The 17,730-nt window shown below is 32.0% G+C and overlaps 1 protein-coding gene across 1 annotated transcript; it reads right to left on the bottom strand.

The window, feature by feature from the left end:
• Nucleotides 1-108: 108 nt before the first annotated feature.
• Nucleotides 109-17,604, bottom strand: LOC130635797 (uncharacterized). Its single transcript, XM_057445270.1, has 23 exons — nucleotides 17,433-17,604; nucleotides 12,241-12,317; nucleotides 11,976-12,055; nucleotides 11,320-11,391; nucleotides 10,976-11,097; nucleotides 10,725-10,815; nucleotides 10,265-10,421; nucleotides 9,407-9,570; nucleotides 9,115-9,214; nucleotides 8,573-8,678; nucleotides 7,041-7,133; nucleotides 6,407-6,546; nucleotides 6,210-6,319; nucleotides 5,435-5,736; nucleotides 5,210-5,327; nucleotides 4,700-4,768; nucleotides 4,051-4,184; nucleotides 3,406-3,490; nucleotides 3,181-3,328; nucleotides 2,410-2,573; nucleotides 2,111-2,201; nucleotides 1,592-1,697; nucleotides 109-1,279 (listed from the first exon to the last, which is right to left on the bottom strand). The coding sequence occupies exons 1-23, from the start codon at nucleotides 17,602-17,604 to the stop codon at nucleotides 963-965; spliced, it is 3,018 nt and encodes a 1,005-aa protein (XP_057301253.1). The 3' UTR covers nucleotides 109-962.
• Nucleotides 17,605-17,730: the final 126 nt, after the last annotated feature.

The raw sequence follows: 17,730 nt of genomic DNA, 5'->3' as shown, positions 1-17,730 counted from the left end.
ATTTAGTATTGATGGGGATTTTAAAAAATTCGTGTTTCCGGTACGGGACACGTTTTCGCGGACACACAGACAGACACACGACGGCTATTATTAAAGAGATTCTCACAATTGCATGTAACGTTCTGTAATTAAAATATTAAATTGCAAATACAAAAATATATAACATGGTGTGCTGTACGTGCAAACACACGTTTTCCTAGTTGCTGAAATCATCATAAAAAATATTAACCTGGATAAATACATCTCAAAATTGAATAAATACAAAAAAATGCAATTCTAAAGCTGGTTTTTAATATTATTAAATTGTTTTGTTGAGTAACTGCCGAGTAACTGTTATTGTTGAGATGTTGTTGTGGAGAAGTTTTTGTTGAAATGTTGTTGTGGAGATGTTGTTGTTAAGTTGTTGTTGTAGAGTTGTTGTTGTAGAGTTGTTGTTGTAGAGATGTTGCTGTTGATATGTTGTCGTTGAGATGTTGCTGCTGAGATGTTGTCGTTAAAATGTTGTTGTTGGGATGTTGTCGTTAAAATGTTGTTGTTGGGATGTTGTTGTGGACATGTTTTTGTTGAGATGTTGTTGTGGAGATGTTGTTGTAGAGATGTCGTTGTTGTCGAGATGTTGTTGTTGAGATGTTGTTGTTGAGATGTTGATGTGCAGAAGTTCTTGTTGAGATGTTGTTGCTGAGATGTTGTTGTTGAGATGTAGTTGTTAAAATGTTGTTGTGGAGATGTAGTTGTTAAAATGTTGTTGTGGAGATGTTGTTGTTGAGATGTTGTAGAGATATAATTTTTTCTGTCCTTACAACAATTTCACCACAATTACACAATTTATTAAAAACCAAACTTAACTAAACAAATATAATTTCCTAAAAATTGTTCTATAAAAAACATCTAGACACATACATACAAACCCTACGACAAACTCGTATACATTTAAAATCCGTCAAAGTTTGTGTAAAGTGAATTTACAATTCCACATGCTTTATATAGTTGGATTCCACATTCTCTTGTGCGTTCTCTTCTGGTACAACATCATCATATTCCTGGGTATGTTCTTCTTCATTTTCTTCTGTTCCTTCCGCAGTTGGACTTCGTCTTGGTGTTTTGACACCATGAAAACTAGTTCCAGTAGTACTGGTATCAGAATGATCTTGAAACTCTCCTTCACTGTGGCTATCGTCATCTTCAGCACCATCATTATCGTCCGGATGCCCAAATTCAATAAAATGCAAGAAGTCGAACCCCTCTTGTTTTGGTTTCCAGTTTTGCTTGCTCAAATAAGCTTAAATGAAACAGAACGTACAATCGACGCATTCGAAAGCTTCACATTATTTGCGATAAAATAAAATATTTGCAAAATTTAGCACCCAGGACTCACTCATTTGGTACAGTTAATGCAAGTTAGGAAAATTTTACTTTCTTTCAAAAAACAAAATTTTCCTAAAACCTTTGCTAAAACCTAGTTTCGCGATCTACTTACAAATCGTAATTTGAGGCTAAAATCGCAAACACGTATTTTTCTTTTTAAGATTACTTGACAATGCAATTAGTGCCAGATTATGAATTTGAAAGTTGGAAGAATAATTCTACTCACATGTAGCATTAAGCTTTCCATCAGTAAAATCAGTTAACCATTTCGTCAATCCCGCCACTTCAACTTCTACTGATTTCATAGGTCCACTGTAAAGGTATACTTCATTCTGAAAAGAAAAGGGATACAGTTATACCAGATAATTGAAATGGTTTTGAAAGGGAAAGTTCAGTAGAGATCTAATGACCATTGTTTGTGAATACATCAGAACAAAATGAAACAAAAATAGTACTGCAATCTATTGGTTATTCTTTTATTTATTCTTTTGCTTTTATTAACCTCTCCAATAATTATAAAAATAATTTCAATTTTATTCGAACAATCAAGTGCTGAAAATTAGTTTTCAGACAGTTCGTTCTGGACAGGAAGTCCAGCTTAAGCATAAGAATTTGTATTCAATGATAGTAATAATTCTAGCTTAACAATCATCGCATCCAATAGAATTAACATATTATCGAATTAATATCCAATGAAATTAATAATTCATGCAAAAATGTATCCAGAGAAAGTACGCAAGCTAACCTTATGATGATCCACGATGACAACATCCGATTGTTTTCCTTTTCGTGTGCCAAGATAACTTCTTCGAATGTTTTGTGTGGAAGATAGGTCCCTGAAAAACATTACAACTATTTTAAAAACTCTCTTTGCTATAAAAACTCCTTTAAAATAGAGAACGGATCGGCAAGATATCTATATCAAGGTGGAGGTATTAAGGCTTGTTATAGCTGGTGTACTTAGTGGTTTTTAAACTTCACTTAAATAAAAAGAGCGCAATAGACTAGGAAAAACGAAGCAAGAACAAGATCTTGATTACTTACAAATTCATCCAAGCGGATTTAATATTATAACCTCCTGTTTCTGTAATCTTGCTTATGGAGCGCCATTTAATGCTTACTTCTCGCTTGTCTGCTCTTGTAAAGAAAATTAATAAAGGCTGTCCCAACGATCGAAACAATGGAAAATTACGAGGCGTTAGTTCTCCCTAAAAAATAATGTAACGTAAAGTAACTTTTAAATTCCAAATTCATTGTTTACCTTATACAAATTCTCACGCATGCGCACTCGCGCAAACAAGTTGGTTATTAAACGATATTTAGTACAGAAATGACACGACAATTTACACGCGCGAAAATAATTCTTCAGCTGACATAAAAAAGCATCTAATATGCGCTAAAAACTCAGAATTGTACTTTTTTGCATATTCGTAATTCGTAGAGAAATTAAAACTCGTGCGAAAATAGATATTTTTTATTGTGCAAAAGTAAAATTAACACAAATACTCCTAATTGTAATGGAGGGGGTTATTTGGGAGAAAGGGGGGTTATTTGGAAGAAGGTTGGTAGCTTATTTCTTTCAAATATATAAAGAGTAGGGTAAAAAAAGACGATAACAGAAAATTAAAAAGTTAAATTAAAACACACACTTTCTCTTTTATAACAATACTAAAATTCTAAACAGGCTGGTCATAATTCTTATTTCTCCGTTGTCTAACCGATAGACACATCGTTTTTAGCCTGAACTCCCAGCCTGATATTCTTATAAAGCATATTCTTATAAAGGAAAAAGAGTGTACGAAAAACAAATCTTACAAATTCAGGTACAAAAACTTGGTTTAAAAATCTTTCCAACTTTTCTTCTTTATAATCTTTATAATCTTGCGAAAACAAAACTTTCGTCCTGTATTCATCATTTCGTAAAAAGGCTTGGATGTATGGTGTCGTAGCTTGTTTATCCAGCCTGACAAAATACAAAACCACGGTTTTACTGAGAGAAATAGCTTTTTTATTTATATCAACAAATTAGCGACAACTTACGATGTTCCGATTTCGCCACCGACCACAACTCCAAATAAAGCTCGACCGTAATTTTTGTACGCAACTTTTTCAAATACTTTATATTCTGCAAAAAAAACAAATACTGATTTATAAAAAGAAAGGTCGTGCATTGTGACCGATTATAATGCGTCGCCAATATTCCAATTTTTATTCTCTCTCCCCTTTATCTTAAGAGTATTACGAAAAAGAGTTCGATTCTTTAAAAGCCACTCCAACTTTTCATTGCAATAGCTTTATCTTCGACGCTGTTTTGACCTTACACTAAGATGGCCTGCAAAATTAGAAAATAAGATCTGATAATTTGCTTTAGTGTGTACGACTTCGTTTTCAGGGATACTGTTTAATATAAAGTTATAAATTGGACCGTAAATAGACGGCTGCAACAAGACATGTGATTATGTTAATAAGAGGTGTTATAATAAAGTCAAACATGACTTCAAATATAAATTAGTGCCATCAGTCTTATTTATACCTGTTTTTTTACCAATTTAACTCTGAAAGGAGGATTCATAAAATGCCCGTTGATCACCTTCTGGTAACCACCGAACAAATACATACATGACCAACGTCTTACAACACTCTTTCATGGATGTCAGTCACACACACACGCATACGCTTACCAACCTTTATCAGTAACATCATTGAACCAACCCAGGATAGAAACATCAACAAACGCTGCAGCAGGTAATGGCTCCTTTCCTTGTGTGTATCTCACTACTGAATGCTTGTCAAGTTTGATCAACGTAGGGAGTTGGTAACTAATCATAAACACGACACATTTAAACCGTTTCGTCACACTATAATGTTTAATTTTTATCCAAATAAAACCAAGTGAGATTATTGAAATAACATCCGGTTTTATCATGTTATGTTATCTTTCTGAACTAATTTTTTCGCGATCGCGCAAAAAGTCCATTATTGCACGAAAATTAATATGCGCGAAAATAAATTTGTCGTTTACATAAAAGAAACGCATCTTCATAAACAATTTCTTTATGCTATTTGCATGAAAATTGTAAATTACGCAAAAATTAATACGCGCGAATTACGTATTTTAAAAGGTTCTAAATTAACATTTCGAAGATAATTCTTTGATTTAAAACACGTTTGCTATAATCCCTGCTGTATAGAAACGTATTTCAATCAAAATTCCGGAGAAAACTCCTAAATCATTACAAAGAAAGTTAAAAAATGGTAGGTATTAAAACGAATATGGACCTCTCATCCTTTTAAACATATAATCACGACGCACACACTTCTAAAGTCAACTTACAGTCGTATAGTCTTGATTAAATTTTCTTTGTCCAACATTCCATTGTAATCTGCTGCATATTTACCGTTCCTACAATGATAAAAAAAGTGGACATGCATTTTATTACGTCACGCTTTGTGCGTTTTATTACGTCACACCTGTACGATTTTTTACGTCACACCTTGCCATCAGAAAAATTGTTACAAAAATAATGAAAAAAATCTGGTTAAAAGAAAACGTAGATTATCAGTACAGAACGAGTGGTTTTAAAAAATATGATTTATCAGATAAATTTAAAGACAGAGAGAGTTACTTCGAGTTTCGGGTGCCCAATATTTAAGTCTGTCTTTATCAGTTTGTGGAAAAGGGATAAAACAATTCAAATAACAAACCATACTACGATAATGATAAGTATATTGTTAAACCCATAAAACAACATACGCATTATCTATCAAATTCTTAATTAACCCATTTAACACTCGGCAGAAAAATATTTGAATTGTTACACTACCACAGAAATATCACACCAACCTGTATACTTTAATCATTGGGAAAGTAAAAACTTGCTGTTCGGAACATGTTTTTTGTTCTGCGAAACAATCGACTTTGCTCAATTTTGTAGAGATAGTACTGCCAGGTGTATCAAGTCCTATGATAAACACAACACAGTCAAGATTGTTAATCGCTAAGACTATCTGTTATAGATTTAAATTGCTTAAGAAGCTATTAGTTGAAATTAGACGTAAAAGTGTGTACCTATTGTCTTGTGAACATCTGCGTACACTGTTTGAAATAAATAACTTCGGTGATCCCAACCGACGTAGAAAAATACGACAAGAAGTTCAGCTGATGAGAGTGCAGTGTGAAAAGTGCTGTCTTTAAGCATTTCGACGTTATTTTGAGGGCTTTTAACACGTGCAGCATCGTTGGAGATTTCATCATCTTGCAAATGTTGTAAGTCCTTCTCAGCGTCAAAAGAACCTTTATTGACATCGATCTGTTTGGATGGTATTGGTACAAAATCACTACAAGAAGCTGGATATCTAGGCACATCAAGTCTAAAATGTTAAACAAAAAGTTAATATACCTGCTATTTAACTTATAGAAACAACGGCGAAGTCTTCGGGTATGCTTCATTACATTCCCACAAAATAAACATATTTTTTAGAAATCATAAGAAACTATGTACAACTAATAACAAATTGTACCAGTAATAGTTAACAAATTTAAATCTGTTCGATCTCACAAGACGAAAATGAGTATTATTTTTTTAGTCATCAAGAGTATAATAATATTTCCACAGTGTCAGTAGCAGACCGAATTGAGAAGTAATTAAGTCACAGTAACTCGACCGTGAACTTCTAACTAGAAATGTTGGATACGGGTTCTGTTTTAGGTCATTTTTTGATTGTTCAGGACAAACCAACATAAAAATAAAGATCACGATACAAGGTACGAATTTCTCATTGAATACTACAGAACCAGGTACTAATTAATAACGCTTGAAAAAATAAATAAAACAGACTCATACCCTAGTTGCTTGTTGAGCCATTCTAAAATTCTGACATAACCACGCCCTGCGGTTGTGTCGAAAGGAATTCCATCTTTTCCAGGTAAATGTAACTTCATCATGGGAATTTTCTAAAACACATTGCAGTTGGTAATATGTTATTTAACATGATAGTTGTATTAAGATCTAAAATAATTCAACAAAAAAAGACATCTTACGTAAATTTTTGAAGATTTTGGTTTTCCTGTAAAATCAACGTAATAAAAATCAAAGTCGGTAATGTCACTTTCATACAGTGAGCGAATTAAACGCCTGTATGCAGCTTTGAAATGATGGCATTCCATTTTGTAGTCGCCATCTAAAAAAACAGTCGAAACTTTTAAAACTTTTGTTTCTGTGTATAATTTATTGCACGCAGTAGAAACATCTTTACAAAATGTAGCATAAGAACTAAGGGTGTTATCCAGAACTTTTAAAATCAGGAGTGGGATCCAAAATGTGAATATCATTGGTCCTCCCAAGAGACGTACTAGGGGATCCAGAGGATTGATGGCTTAACTTTTTGGATAATTCAAAACAGTAATTGCCAGAATATTTAAAATGATGGTTTGAGAGAGTCTTGTTTTCAAGTGTCATATTCTAGAGTAAAGAGCAAATAGCTAGCTTTGAATTTGGAAATTTACATAAAACTTCGATCGGGAAATAGTTGTTGAATGGATACTGAGAAGGCTGGACCCTAAATAATATTAAAATTAAAACCGTTTAAAGTACCCGTAGTTTCTTGACGTGTTCTATCAAATAACGGATGTTCACCTTTCAACCAATCATTCCTTAAAGTACTAACTTATATACCTGTCGAACAAGCCACAGAGATAGCTCTCCCACTGGAGTTTTTAATATCTTTCCAGTCACTCAATTTTGTGTATGTTATGTCATAAAGTCCCGCTAAAGAAAATTTATACAAACGCATAAGAGAATATACAGTAAAATATTATATACAACACGTAAAATTTTAAAGCAGTGATAACAAGGTGTTAAGCAGTCTTCCTTGTTACATACTGCCTTTTTTTTTCTCTGAGAATTAAACTTCTGGCATAAAGTTTTTTTAACACCTAATTATAAACCATGCCAAACTGGAAGCGATTGCCTAAAGAAACATTCCTATTTATACATTAGGCTGCATTCTGTTCAAGTTTTATGCCCTTTCTTGAAATATGGATATATATGATGCCCCCTGTTGCTCACTTTTCTAAATAAAAACACTTCTTTTCTGTCCTCGATATTTTCTTTTCCGTTTGAAACTCTACTCTTTCAAAGTGTGACACACTTCCCTTTCATGAACTGAAAAAATTCCCAGTTCCAATTATGGTTTGTAATATTGATTGAGCTGGATTTTGACTTCGTGTTTTTATAAAATGACATACCAGCTTCCAGCCATGAAAAAAGATCCATACTCCAACTTTTTCCTTTCTATGTATATTAGCATACATTAAATATAATATAAAAGAAAAAGCATATTTTATAAGTAAAAGCGTATTGTTTGCTTTGTGACACAACCATGATTTCAAGGACTCTGGCAGCTATTTTGCTATTTATTGTGTCTATTAATAAGTAACATTAACTACTCTGCTACTGAGTTGACTTGGTTCGTGATATTGTTTTATCCATGCTTCATGCTTACTGGAACCTGCTATAATAAGTCGTTAAAATGAAACACATGGAGTAAGTCTAGTATATTTTTCGCAAAAAAAATACAGACCGTGGGTGCAAAGTTAAAGAGCACGTTATTTAATTTAGTTTTAAAGAGAAAGTTTTAGGCTGCATGCAAGGAAGTGTTAAGCGCAGAGGAGAATTATTCAAGTCATAAAAGAAAAGTGCTTTTATCGTAGTATAAACTAAAAAATCGTTTTTAAAATCTCAACTATCTACTTTTAATTTGTTGGTTTTTTATCACCCAAATGTTAATTATTCAAAATGATTTATTCAAAAATAGAGTGAAGATTTTATTCTAAATACATAAATAAAGATAATAATAATAAATATCCCATTTTGGAGCAGCATAGCCATTGTAGAGCAAAGCTTAAAAAAATACATTCTGTAGTTACATAGGGATATTTCTGGGTTGTAGTGATCCACTTATGCGTCACTAATTGGAGTTTTAGTTAACTCAATACTTATGACAACTGTGTAAAAATAAAGTGCAAATTTTATCTTATGTATAAGTGTAAATTTTTATATAAAAATAAATAAATGCAACAAATATTAAGTTGATTAAGATACACTTTTTATATCACAGAATGTAGGATTTAAATAATTAAATTTTTGGCTCAACAAGGAAGTGGAATAGACATTAAGCAAAATGGAAAAACTTTCATAATGTGTACCTCTTGTCCCACATGTATTATCATTATCTTCCACCATACTGTATACAAAGTTGTTAATATTTTCTTCTGTTAGATCGATGTCAGGAGTAAACTGTTCAAGTTCTCTCTACAATAAAACGAAATTATTACAGACAAAAAAGGCGAACAAATCATGTTGATATTCTTACATTTAAAATTATAAAAAATATATTTGTTTACTATAATGTTTCAGTCCAATTTACGAGTTTGATTTTTTGCGTAGGTTTGTTTTAGATACAAAATATTCCAAACAAGTTCCACGCTGTGTAAGGTAATACGTTTTTGTGCAACAATAGCTGGAAACTCACGTATAGCTGCTACTTAAAATTTTTTCAGAATGTGAGAAAGGAGTCCATCAAACAGAATAAATCATTAAACTATAGAAAATCCATCTTGCGTTTACAATATACATAATTTTTCACTAGTGCTAACATCACAGCATTGTCCCCAGAACTTATTGGAACATATTCTGTATGTTTGACTTTATTTTTTGCATAGAAAAGACAAATAAAAATGTGACATACATTCGGGGAATGTCGTCCATCTGCAATCTCTAGAATAACAGTCGGAAGGACAGATGCATCATATATTCCAAACATTGGCAACAGATTTGCATGCTTTCGTCTAGAAGAGAAGGAAGAAGAAATAACCTTTTAGAGTAAAGACAGAATAATACCATGGCGATATCACAAACATAGGAATGATGTGCACCGGTTAAAATAAACCAAACAATTGCATGTAATAACAGAACAAACTCTGTGGCTGCACAATTTGTAAAATATACTGCTAAACTTACTATAATTCGCAAAAACTTACTTGTCAACAACAACTCCTCGCAAACTAACTCCACGTCTTGTTGTGTTGTCAATCACTCTCTCTACTGTTGTTGATAAATCCTTTTTGCTTTCATCGTTATCAACAAGAAGGAACAGTCGATTGACATCTCGGTACACTGAACTACCATCATTGTTAATTTCAGACTATAAAATAATGATTGTACAATTCACTTCTGATAACAAAATTGGATAGAGGTTATAGCGTATGTATTTTAATTCAATGTGCAAATGTAAGATATTTCCGAAGCTTCTGGAAGTTTTTCAATAAATTATAGATTTGACAGATTTGAGACACAAAACATGATAAAAATTTAAATTGTTACAATTTTTCAAAGCATTATGCGATCTAAAGATTTTATGTGACTGAAACGATTATTAAAAATGCAGCAAGCAAGCATTTTCATTAAACAGGACTTGTGCAAGCCATGACCAAGGTGTGTGAAATTCTAGGTGAAAACTTTGAAAAAATCTAATGAGGATGATAGGGAATTTTGATATTACCATATTTTTATAACAAAACAATTGAGGATATTTCCATATTTTATAAAAAATGAGAATAATTTGAAAAAGGTGATGCTAAAAGTGAAGTACAAATTTTTGTTGTGCCCATGTACCATTTTCATGAAAGAGAAAAAACATGAAATAGGTTATGAAATTGAAATTGACGAAAGATTTGAAGAATTTTGAGGAGACTTTTTAAAATTGAAAAATATTTAAATATAAATATATCACATATATCACTTAGTTATATCACTCACATGATTTTGAATACTAATAATATAAAACCAAAATGTATAAATTATTTGGATGAAAGTGTTGATAAATAAAAACAACAAACCAATATTGGCAATCCAGAAAGTCGCACAAAACTTATAATTGAGCTTGTGTCAATCTTTTCTCCTTTATAGGGAACTCTTGGACAAGGCTTTTCAGATTCAGCTACCAACTGAGTGCAATTTACATACCACAAACCAAAATGTTTACCTTTAGTCATGCTAAAAAATAGTTTGTCTTATTTTAATAAAAATTATAATATACTAACATTTATTCTATTAAATAATATACAAAAATATTAAATATATTAAAAAAAGTATGAAGTATATATATAAGGGTTAAAGTTATATAATTTCTCAAGCAAAGTACAAAAAGTTTAAATAAAAAACTCAGAAAAAGACCAATACACAGAACAGTAATAGATAGGTACAGACATTAAAAAAACAACAACAACAAAACAATGAGAAAAGCTGTAGGCGTAGAGGTGGTTGGCTGACACATTGATATGATTAATAACATCTTACCCTAACTTTCTGGCAAAGTTTTCATCAGTACTGTATACAAATTTGTACTCGTTGATGTACATTGCTGCAACACTCACAAAGCTGTAATGTGCTAAAAACAATGACATAACCTTGGAATATCCAATACCTGGTTATCGAGAACTATTTTTTATTCTCTCCTTTCATCAGAGTAAATATTAAAATGTATGATCAGAAAAGAAAAACCACACAAATTTTGTCTCTATGTGATGCAGGAATTAGATTTTTCTTACCTGGGCTTCCTACGGCGTTTACATACATTAGAATGATATCTCTTTTTCCCTTTTCCAGCGTTTGCTCTCTTTCCAGGTCCTCTTCATCTAGGGCTAGTCCTAGTTTTTCGTCATATACAAAACTAAATAAAAAATAAGAAAAATTAAATTAAATTTAGTTGATATAAGACCATTTTTATTGGAATTATAGAATCAATCCATGATCCAGGCGCATCAATCACAATTACGATGGCATAATCAAAACAACCATCCAACAATAGTAAGAGAACACATCAATATCACTTCCATGCAGATATTGCAGTATAAATTTCACACTATCATATTAAATAAATATGTAAACATACTTTAACAAATTTGCCATAAATGATTCATAATCATAAAGTGTTCTTAAGTCAAATCGTTCTGTTCTTTTTCCACTATAAGATAAAAACATAATGCTGGTTGAAAATATATGGTGAATCTAGTTATCGTAACTGGAAAATCTAGTTATTGTAACTGGAAAAACAAACAACATTATATCTTAAAGAACATTTTTTCTATAAGGAATTAAAATCTAAAATAAAAAGACTAATATATGGTCAGGGTTTGTTGTGGATTATAGTAGTATCAGAAGAAAAACTTTGCGACTAATTTGCAACAAAAAAAATAAACTAATTATGTTTAAAGTTATATTTGGGCATGTATATTTCTTGACTTACATTATAACAAACTAGTTTAATTTAGAGTTGTTTTGTATATACCTATTGTACTTGTTCTAAGTCCTACTACACCCTTTTTAATTCTTGTTGTTACACATGATGGTAAAGTTATTATCGCCGAAGTTTATGTAGCTACAAACCTTTAATTTTCAGAAAGAATTTTATCAATAATGATTTCCAATGTTTTCTGTGACATGTTCTTTCTGTAATAAGTTATTTAAAAAAGAGTGGGGCATGTTTCAAAATCATGTTAAAGCTTGCTTTTGTCGGATGTTAAACCCTGCCAAAGTTTATTGACTTACCTGTAAATGTAAAATGACCTTCTATGCTTTTGACATTCAGCAACATCTTTTTTACTGATACCTTCCCCGAAACAGTTCATCTATACAATAAGGGAAATCATTAGAATTTATTTAACATATTTTGTTGAAATCTTTTGTTGGCGTTTTGTTGATGGTAAAAAGTGGTTAATTAGAAATGTCTATCTTTCTTCAGAATTATTTTTAAGGCATATTTTGCAACAAGTGCAATTTTCTTTTATATATACAATTTGATAAGTGCTAATACCATTCCCAGCTTTATGTAATTATGCCCGTGATCAATCATTCGCTCTTCTGCTTCTTCTGCAACTTGGATGAGTCTACCTATAAATCAATAGAGAGTAACTTTTTCTAAGAATACAGGAAATTTAGGGTCAACAAATTTACTGTTATACAAGAATTTGTCAATACTTAATAAAAATTAATAATTGTGTGAGTTGTTATAGAGTATAGGGCATCTAATATATGAAATATCTTTCATTAGCATTTTTTTACTTTATATGCATATGGGTATACATCAATATTTGCAAGAAAACCTATTTTCTTACCTTATTTTTCTTAGAAAAATGTTATTTGCCTTTTATTTTCTTCATTGGCTCTCAAACTGGGCCTTTAACCGCCAAAAGGGACGTTTTCTACCAATAGAAAATTATATCAGAGCAAAACGTATTATCAGTATGGCTAATATCTTTGCCAACAGAGAAACTTTTGAGTATGGCAGCGATTTGCACAAATGTTTAGCTGCAGCCACAACATCCTCCAAAATCTTTAGAAATGTACAAATTTTATTAGAAAAATCGAAAACATCGTCGGTTTAGTAAGAAGTTTCGAAGCAAGTCCGATATCACTGTTAGCATCTCAATCACACTGAGTTTTTTTTTCGAAATAACGGAAACCAATTTTTTGGTCTTGATTATTTTGACTTGCTTTCGATAATTTCGATTAGAAAATTTTTTTTAACCACAGATACGATTATTTCCTTTTCCTATTGCCAAGATTTAAATTTAACTTGGTTGTTTCATTTTTGTTGAAGTGATGTGTCATTTTTTTTAAAAAACACTGTTTTGAACTTTTTGTTTATAACTGTGTGGACGACAAGCTATATAAACATTGGTTTGGTGGTCAGTCGTTGCATTTCAAAGTGGTTGTTTTTTCAGGTAATAATTTAATTATGTTGTATTTTTAGAAACGGTTAAAACATGTTAGAGATGGGAAGACAGTGAAGTCTTTATTTTACAATGTTAGACAGCCAGGAATCCCTTCACTTATTTTTTCCATATCGATATATGAGAAAGAAATTAGGTGTAACAAGAAAAAATGTAGACAGTTATTGTGGAGGAAACGAACGATGAGCAATCCAGGAGGACTTTAAAAGAACACTTTGATTTTGTTTTGTTACCTTTTGTTACGATATATCTTAAGCGCGATAGTGTATGCGTGTAGAAAATAAATAGGAACTTATTAGCGCAAGATTATGAAAAACCGCTCAATACTGCTTACAGAATCCTATAAAAACCGCAAAAGCGCATTTATTATCTATATTCATGTTTTATAGTTCTTGGATAACATATACCTCTAAAAACGGCCTTTGCAACTTGGGCGCAGCACCAAAAAGTAATGGTCTTTTGACATTTTGTAGATAATATATACCTGTAAATATGGCCTTCACGACTTTGGTGGTAGGTATTGGGCAGTGCAATGTTTTAGCACCTAACCCTACCCATAACGAAGTCGTGAAGCGCAGTAAATAAGTATCAAAAAATGTATTGAGTTTTTAGCACAACGTTACCCTGCAAATATCTATTAAATTTTTATTTCAATCCTCAGCGCAACAATGAAATAACTAATAAAGAAATTATTTAGCGCAACAATATGCTGCGCAATGGTTTTACCACTGTGACGAAGTCGCAAAACGAGGGTCCGTACTTGTCTGTTCATTTCGTCTGAAATATTTTTCGAAGTAGAAAACAGTCTTAAGGTTACTGTAAAGAAAAACACTCATTTGATGAGTAGTCTCAGAAAAACCTTTACAATTTATCAATACTTTTATATATTTTTTTTGTTTTTCAATGCTTGATGAGAGACTGATGTGATGGTGTTATTTCAGTAAATAAGTAAATTAAGTAAATTTCAGTAAATTAAATAAACACACACCATTTTTTGTTCACCCTACGTTTTAAAATGGTTTCTTTTTCCAAGTGCATGGTTGCAGACTTCTAGTATTTGCACCATTATATATTCAGCATAAATTAAATTCAGAAAGGTTCCCGTTCTTTTTTTAATAATGTGGTTATAAAAAACAATTGTAATTATATATAACTAGTCGATAAGGCCCATGGAAATATCCACTGAAGAGGCAGGATAAAAATGAAAAAGAAGAGTCATTTGAATTTTGATGACGTCAGCAACCGATCCATAACAAAAAATAATTGAGAACCTTGTTTTCACGTTGCCTCCATTATGTAGAGCTTAAAGCGCTGATCAAAAAAATGTATATGATTATGTGCTTCCGATGAACATTTAATGAGATATAAGGGTTTAAAAATTTTGCTGACATCAGCAGAGACCTGTCAAAACGCAAAATATTTTTTAAAAATTTGTGTACCAGTTGCCTTTATCGTATAGATCTTGAAACGCTGATCAAGAAAATGTATAAGATCATGTACTTGTGACAAACGGTTGAAGAGATATTAGGGTTGAAGGTTTTTTGATGACGTCATCAACCCGTCCACTCCGAAACGGATTTGTGGACCCAGGTTTGGGAAAGTTACCCAATTTGGTCCTGGTGGTCCCTAGCTACCCACCCGGTGAAAAATTATTGACGTCACCACCTCGTTTCCAAGTTATTTAGCTTTAAAGTTTTAAGTGCATTGTAATGGCTTCATTAATTTAAATTAGGATATTCCTGTTAAAGTAGTGTTATTGACGTCGCGCCATAACATCATAAAATTTAACATTTGAGATAAAGGAGATTTTCAAAGGAAATTTCGGCGACTTTAAAGAAAAATGACGATATCCACTATGACCGTCAAATACACTCTGTATTATTATAAGAGATTATTTAAAAAACTGCACATTTTTTTCTTTTTGGCGTCATAATTCGCTTATAAGTAATTTATACAAAAAAAAACGGGGAATCTTTGTGCATAATTTATTCGCCTTTCCATTACCAAAAACTTCAATGAGCCAATGGGAAGTTTTCGGAAAAAGAGACCACAAACAAAAAGGCATGTATGCGGAAATTTACTAACGAGATATTTGTTTTTAAAGATTTCATAGGTGTTGTGAAAATGTGTAAACGGAGTATGCAGAAAGATGATAGAAGTGCAAACTCTGTCTTTATGCTGAATATGCATACACGCATTCAAAATTATTATTAGACAGAAGTCAGAGTAACAAGAGACAGCTTTATAAACATAGCGCAATTAAAAAATGTCTAAGACAAGAGTAGCATATATATATATATATTGATGGTGAAATTAAAGTATCTAAAATATATTATTATGCATATTTTTAACAGGAGTTTCATATCATGCATAACGTTTACAAAAAATATGCTGAACTCTTTTGCACATATTTCCTTAAAGGCGCGAAGGATATAACACCACTAAAAAGGCCTCTTCAAGAAAAAAGGAATGTTTCAAATATTTTCATGGAATATAAAGTTTGTCATTCAAAAGAGATTTTTTTTATATATGTCATGAAGTTTTTGCAAAAAACCTCATAAAAAAAATGTTTCCTTTACAGTAACCTTAAGGGTGCAGATTTTTAGGTAATTTTTACTCAAATGAACTTATTACAACCCTACACTACAGCTTTCCTTTAATTGGAGAAGGTGCTTTTGGCATTTTCAGGGAAGTCAATTCTCATGCTTGAAGTGTAATTTACTCAAGTGCATGAAATATAAATCACTTTCTGAGAGTTTTTTCTTGTGTGTGAAAAGTGGATATAACTCAATGTTGTTCTATGAATCCGAAAAGGATATTGTAAACTTGAATATGATTCCCCAGTGCAAAAATATCGCAAAGTAACGGCCAGTTTTAGATTGGAAGGAATTGCTTCTCTCATTACAGTGTTTTCTTTCGTGAGTTGTAGATCTACTAAACTTAAAAGATAATCGAATGACTCTGATGTCATTCTTAGAAAATTATAATAATCTGCTTTTTCTTCAAGACGAAATTCACGTAGTAAGGTGTCGTATATTCCAAATTTATGTCGTTTTTTTAACAAGGTTAAATAAAATTGCTGTGGCCAATATAAATACATCTTCTTCACTGTCTGAACTTATTTTAAAAAAGAAACAAAATTGCACTGTGTATCATGTATAATATGTGAAGCTTTATAACATGCTTCATGTGAGTGCAACTAAGTTTTATGGGATTAATTGCATCATGTATCATTGGCTTAAGTTAAGTAGCAATCAAATGGGAAAAACAAGATAGGGTTTTGTTAGAATGGCCTTCCAATATTTTAAAATGCTTGTAGCTGTTCTGCCCAATCTTAGGACGCTGCCCAATCTTTGGACATAAAATTGCCCAGTCTTAAGACTGGCCGGTCAGTCTTAAGACTGGGCAGGGCTTCACAAGATTGGGCAAAAGACCATGTTAGGCCCACCTTTGGCGCCTTTAAGATCTTAAAGAAGGGGTGTACCACACAACCTCTGTTTTTTACAAGTTCTAACAAACATTCTCAGGCACATTAAAACATCATATTTTGGGTACTGTTGAATTGACCCGGCCAGTTTTTGGACACAGTAGAGTGAAAATCGCAGCTAGGTAAATGGTAGAGCATGTGTTATACATTTAGCATTTATATACAGCTTGTAGTAGTGGCTATATTTTAAAAATAAAATGTTTATATTTATGAAGAATCAGAAAAATCGTATTTAGCCATATTATTAGTTGGCCAGCTGTTAATTTCATTGGATGAGATGTTTAGCCAGCTAGCGAGCTGTAGCCAGCTAGCTAATATCATAGTCTATAGAAGGAAAACCTTATTAGACTATGCTAATATGGTTGAGTAGTTTCAATTTTTTATACATAAAATACATGGTATATATAAATTTTTGCCCTTTTGATTTTCCAAGAAAAGTTTCAATTTAAAGTTCCTATTAAGAGGTAAATTCTAAAAAAATTATTGTTCTGTTTGTCTTCCACAATTGTTCTAAGATTGGGCATGTACGTCCATAGATTGGGCACAATCTAGTCTTAAGACTGGCCACCCATTTGTCACTGTCGGAAGATTGGCCTGACCAGTCTTAAGACGGGGCGCGTTCCAAAGATTGGGCAGAACATAGCTAACTGAAAATACCATCACAGCTAAATTGGCTATTCTGCATAAATAATCAAAAATAAAAAGTAATAATAACATAACCAGCCAGCTATACTATGCGTCTAACTAGCTAGCTAACTACCTAGCTTTAGCTATATAAATACTTACTTTTTAAAGGTTCATTTTCATTTCTCTGATGGTAAAAGAATATTGCAGAAGGTGCTTTATCCTTCTTGAAAGATTCCAAATCCTCGTTTGTCTTGATGTTATGAAGTCCATAAGTTTGCATGAAAAAAGTTAAAAATGTAAAATAACATAACAGCATCGTTTTTGAAGCCATGGTTAACACACATCAATTTTCAACCACAAACTACAACAGCAGCTAATAAAATCGAAAGTGACTACAAGAACGAGATCGGCTAAACTTTAGAATATCCCCTTCAAATAGTAAATTAAATTTAATACA

Source organism: Hydractinia symbiolongicarpus, chromosome 3 (genome assembly GCF_029227915.1).
Source record: "Hydractinia symbiolongicarpus strain clone_291-10 chromosome 3, HSymV2.1, whole genome shotgun sequence".
Taxonomy (NCBI): Eukaryota; Metazoa; Cnidaria; class Hydrozoa; order Anthoathecata; family Hydractiniidae; genus Hydractinia; species Hydractinia symbiolongicarpus.
The sequence above is the reverse complement of the archived record's forward strand: the minus strand, read 5'-3'. Positions and strand labels throughout refer to the sequence as shown.

Excerpts from the sequence above, each read along its gene's own strand:
- LOC130635797 (XM_057445270.1), bottom strand. The coding sequence starts at position 17,604 with ATGGCTTCAAAAACGATGCTGTTATGTTATTTTACATTTTTAACTTTT. Across the intron at positions 12,318-17,432 it reads TGAAAATGAACCTTTAAAAA|GTAGACTCATCCAAGTTGCA; the intron begins GTAAGTATTTAT and ends ATTGATTTATAG. Across the intron at positions 4,185-4,699 it reads TTAATCAAGACTATACGACT|TTACCAACTCCCTACGTTGA; the intron begins GTAAGTTGACTT and ends GTTTATGATTAG.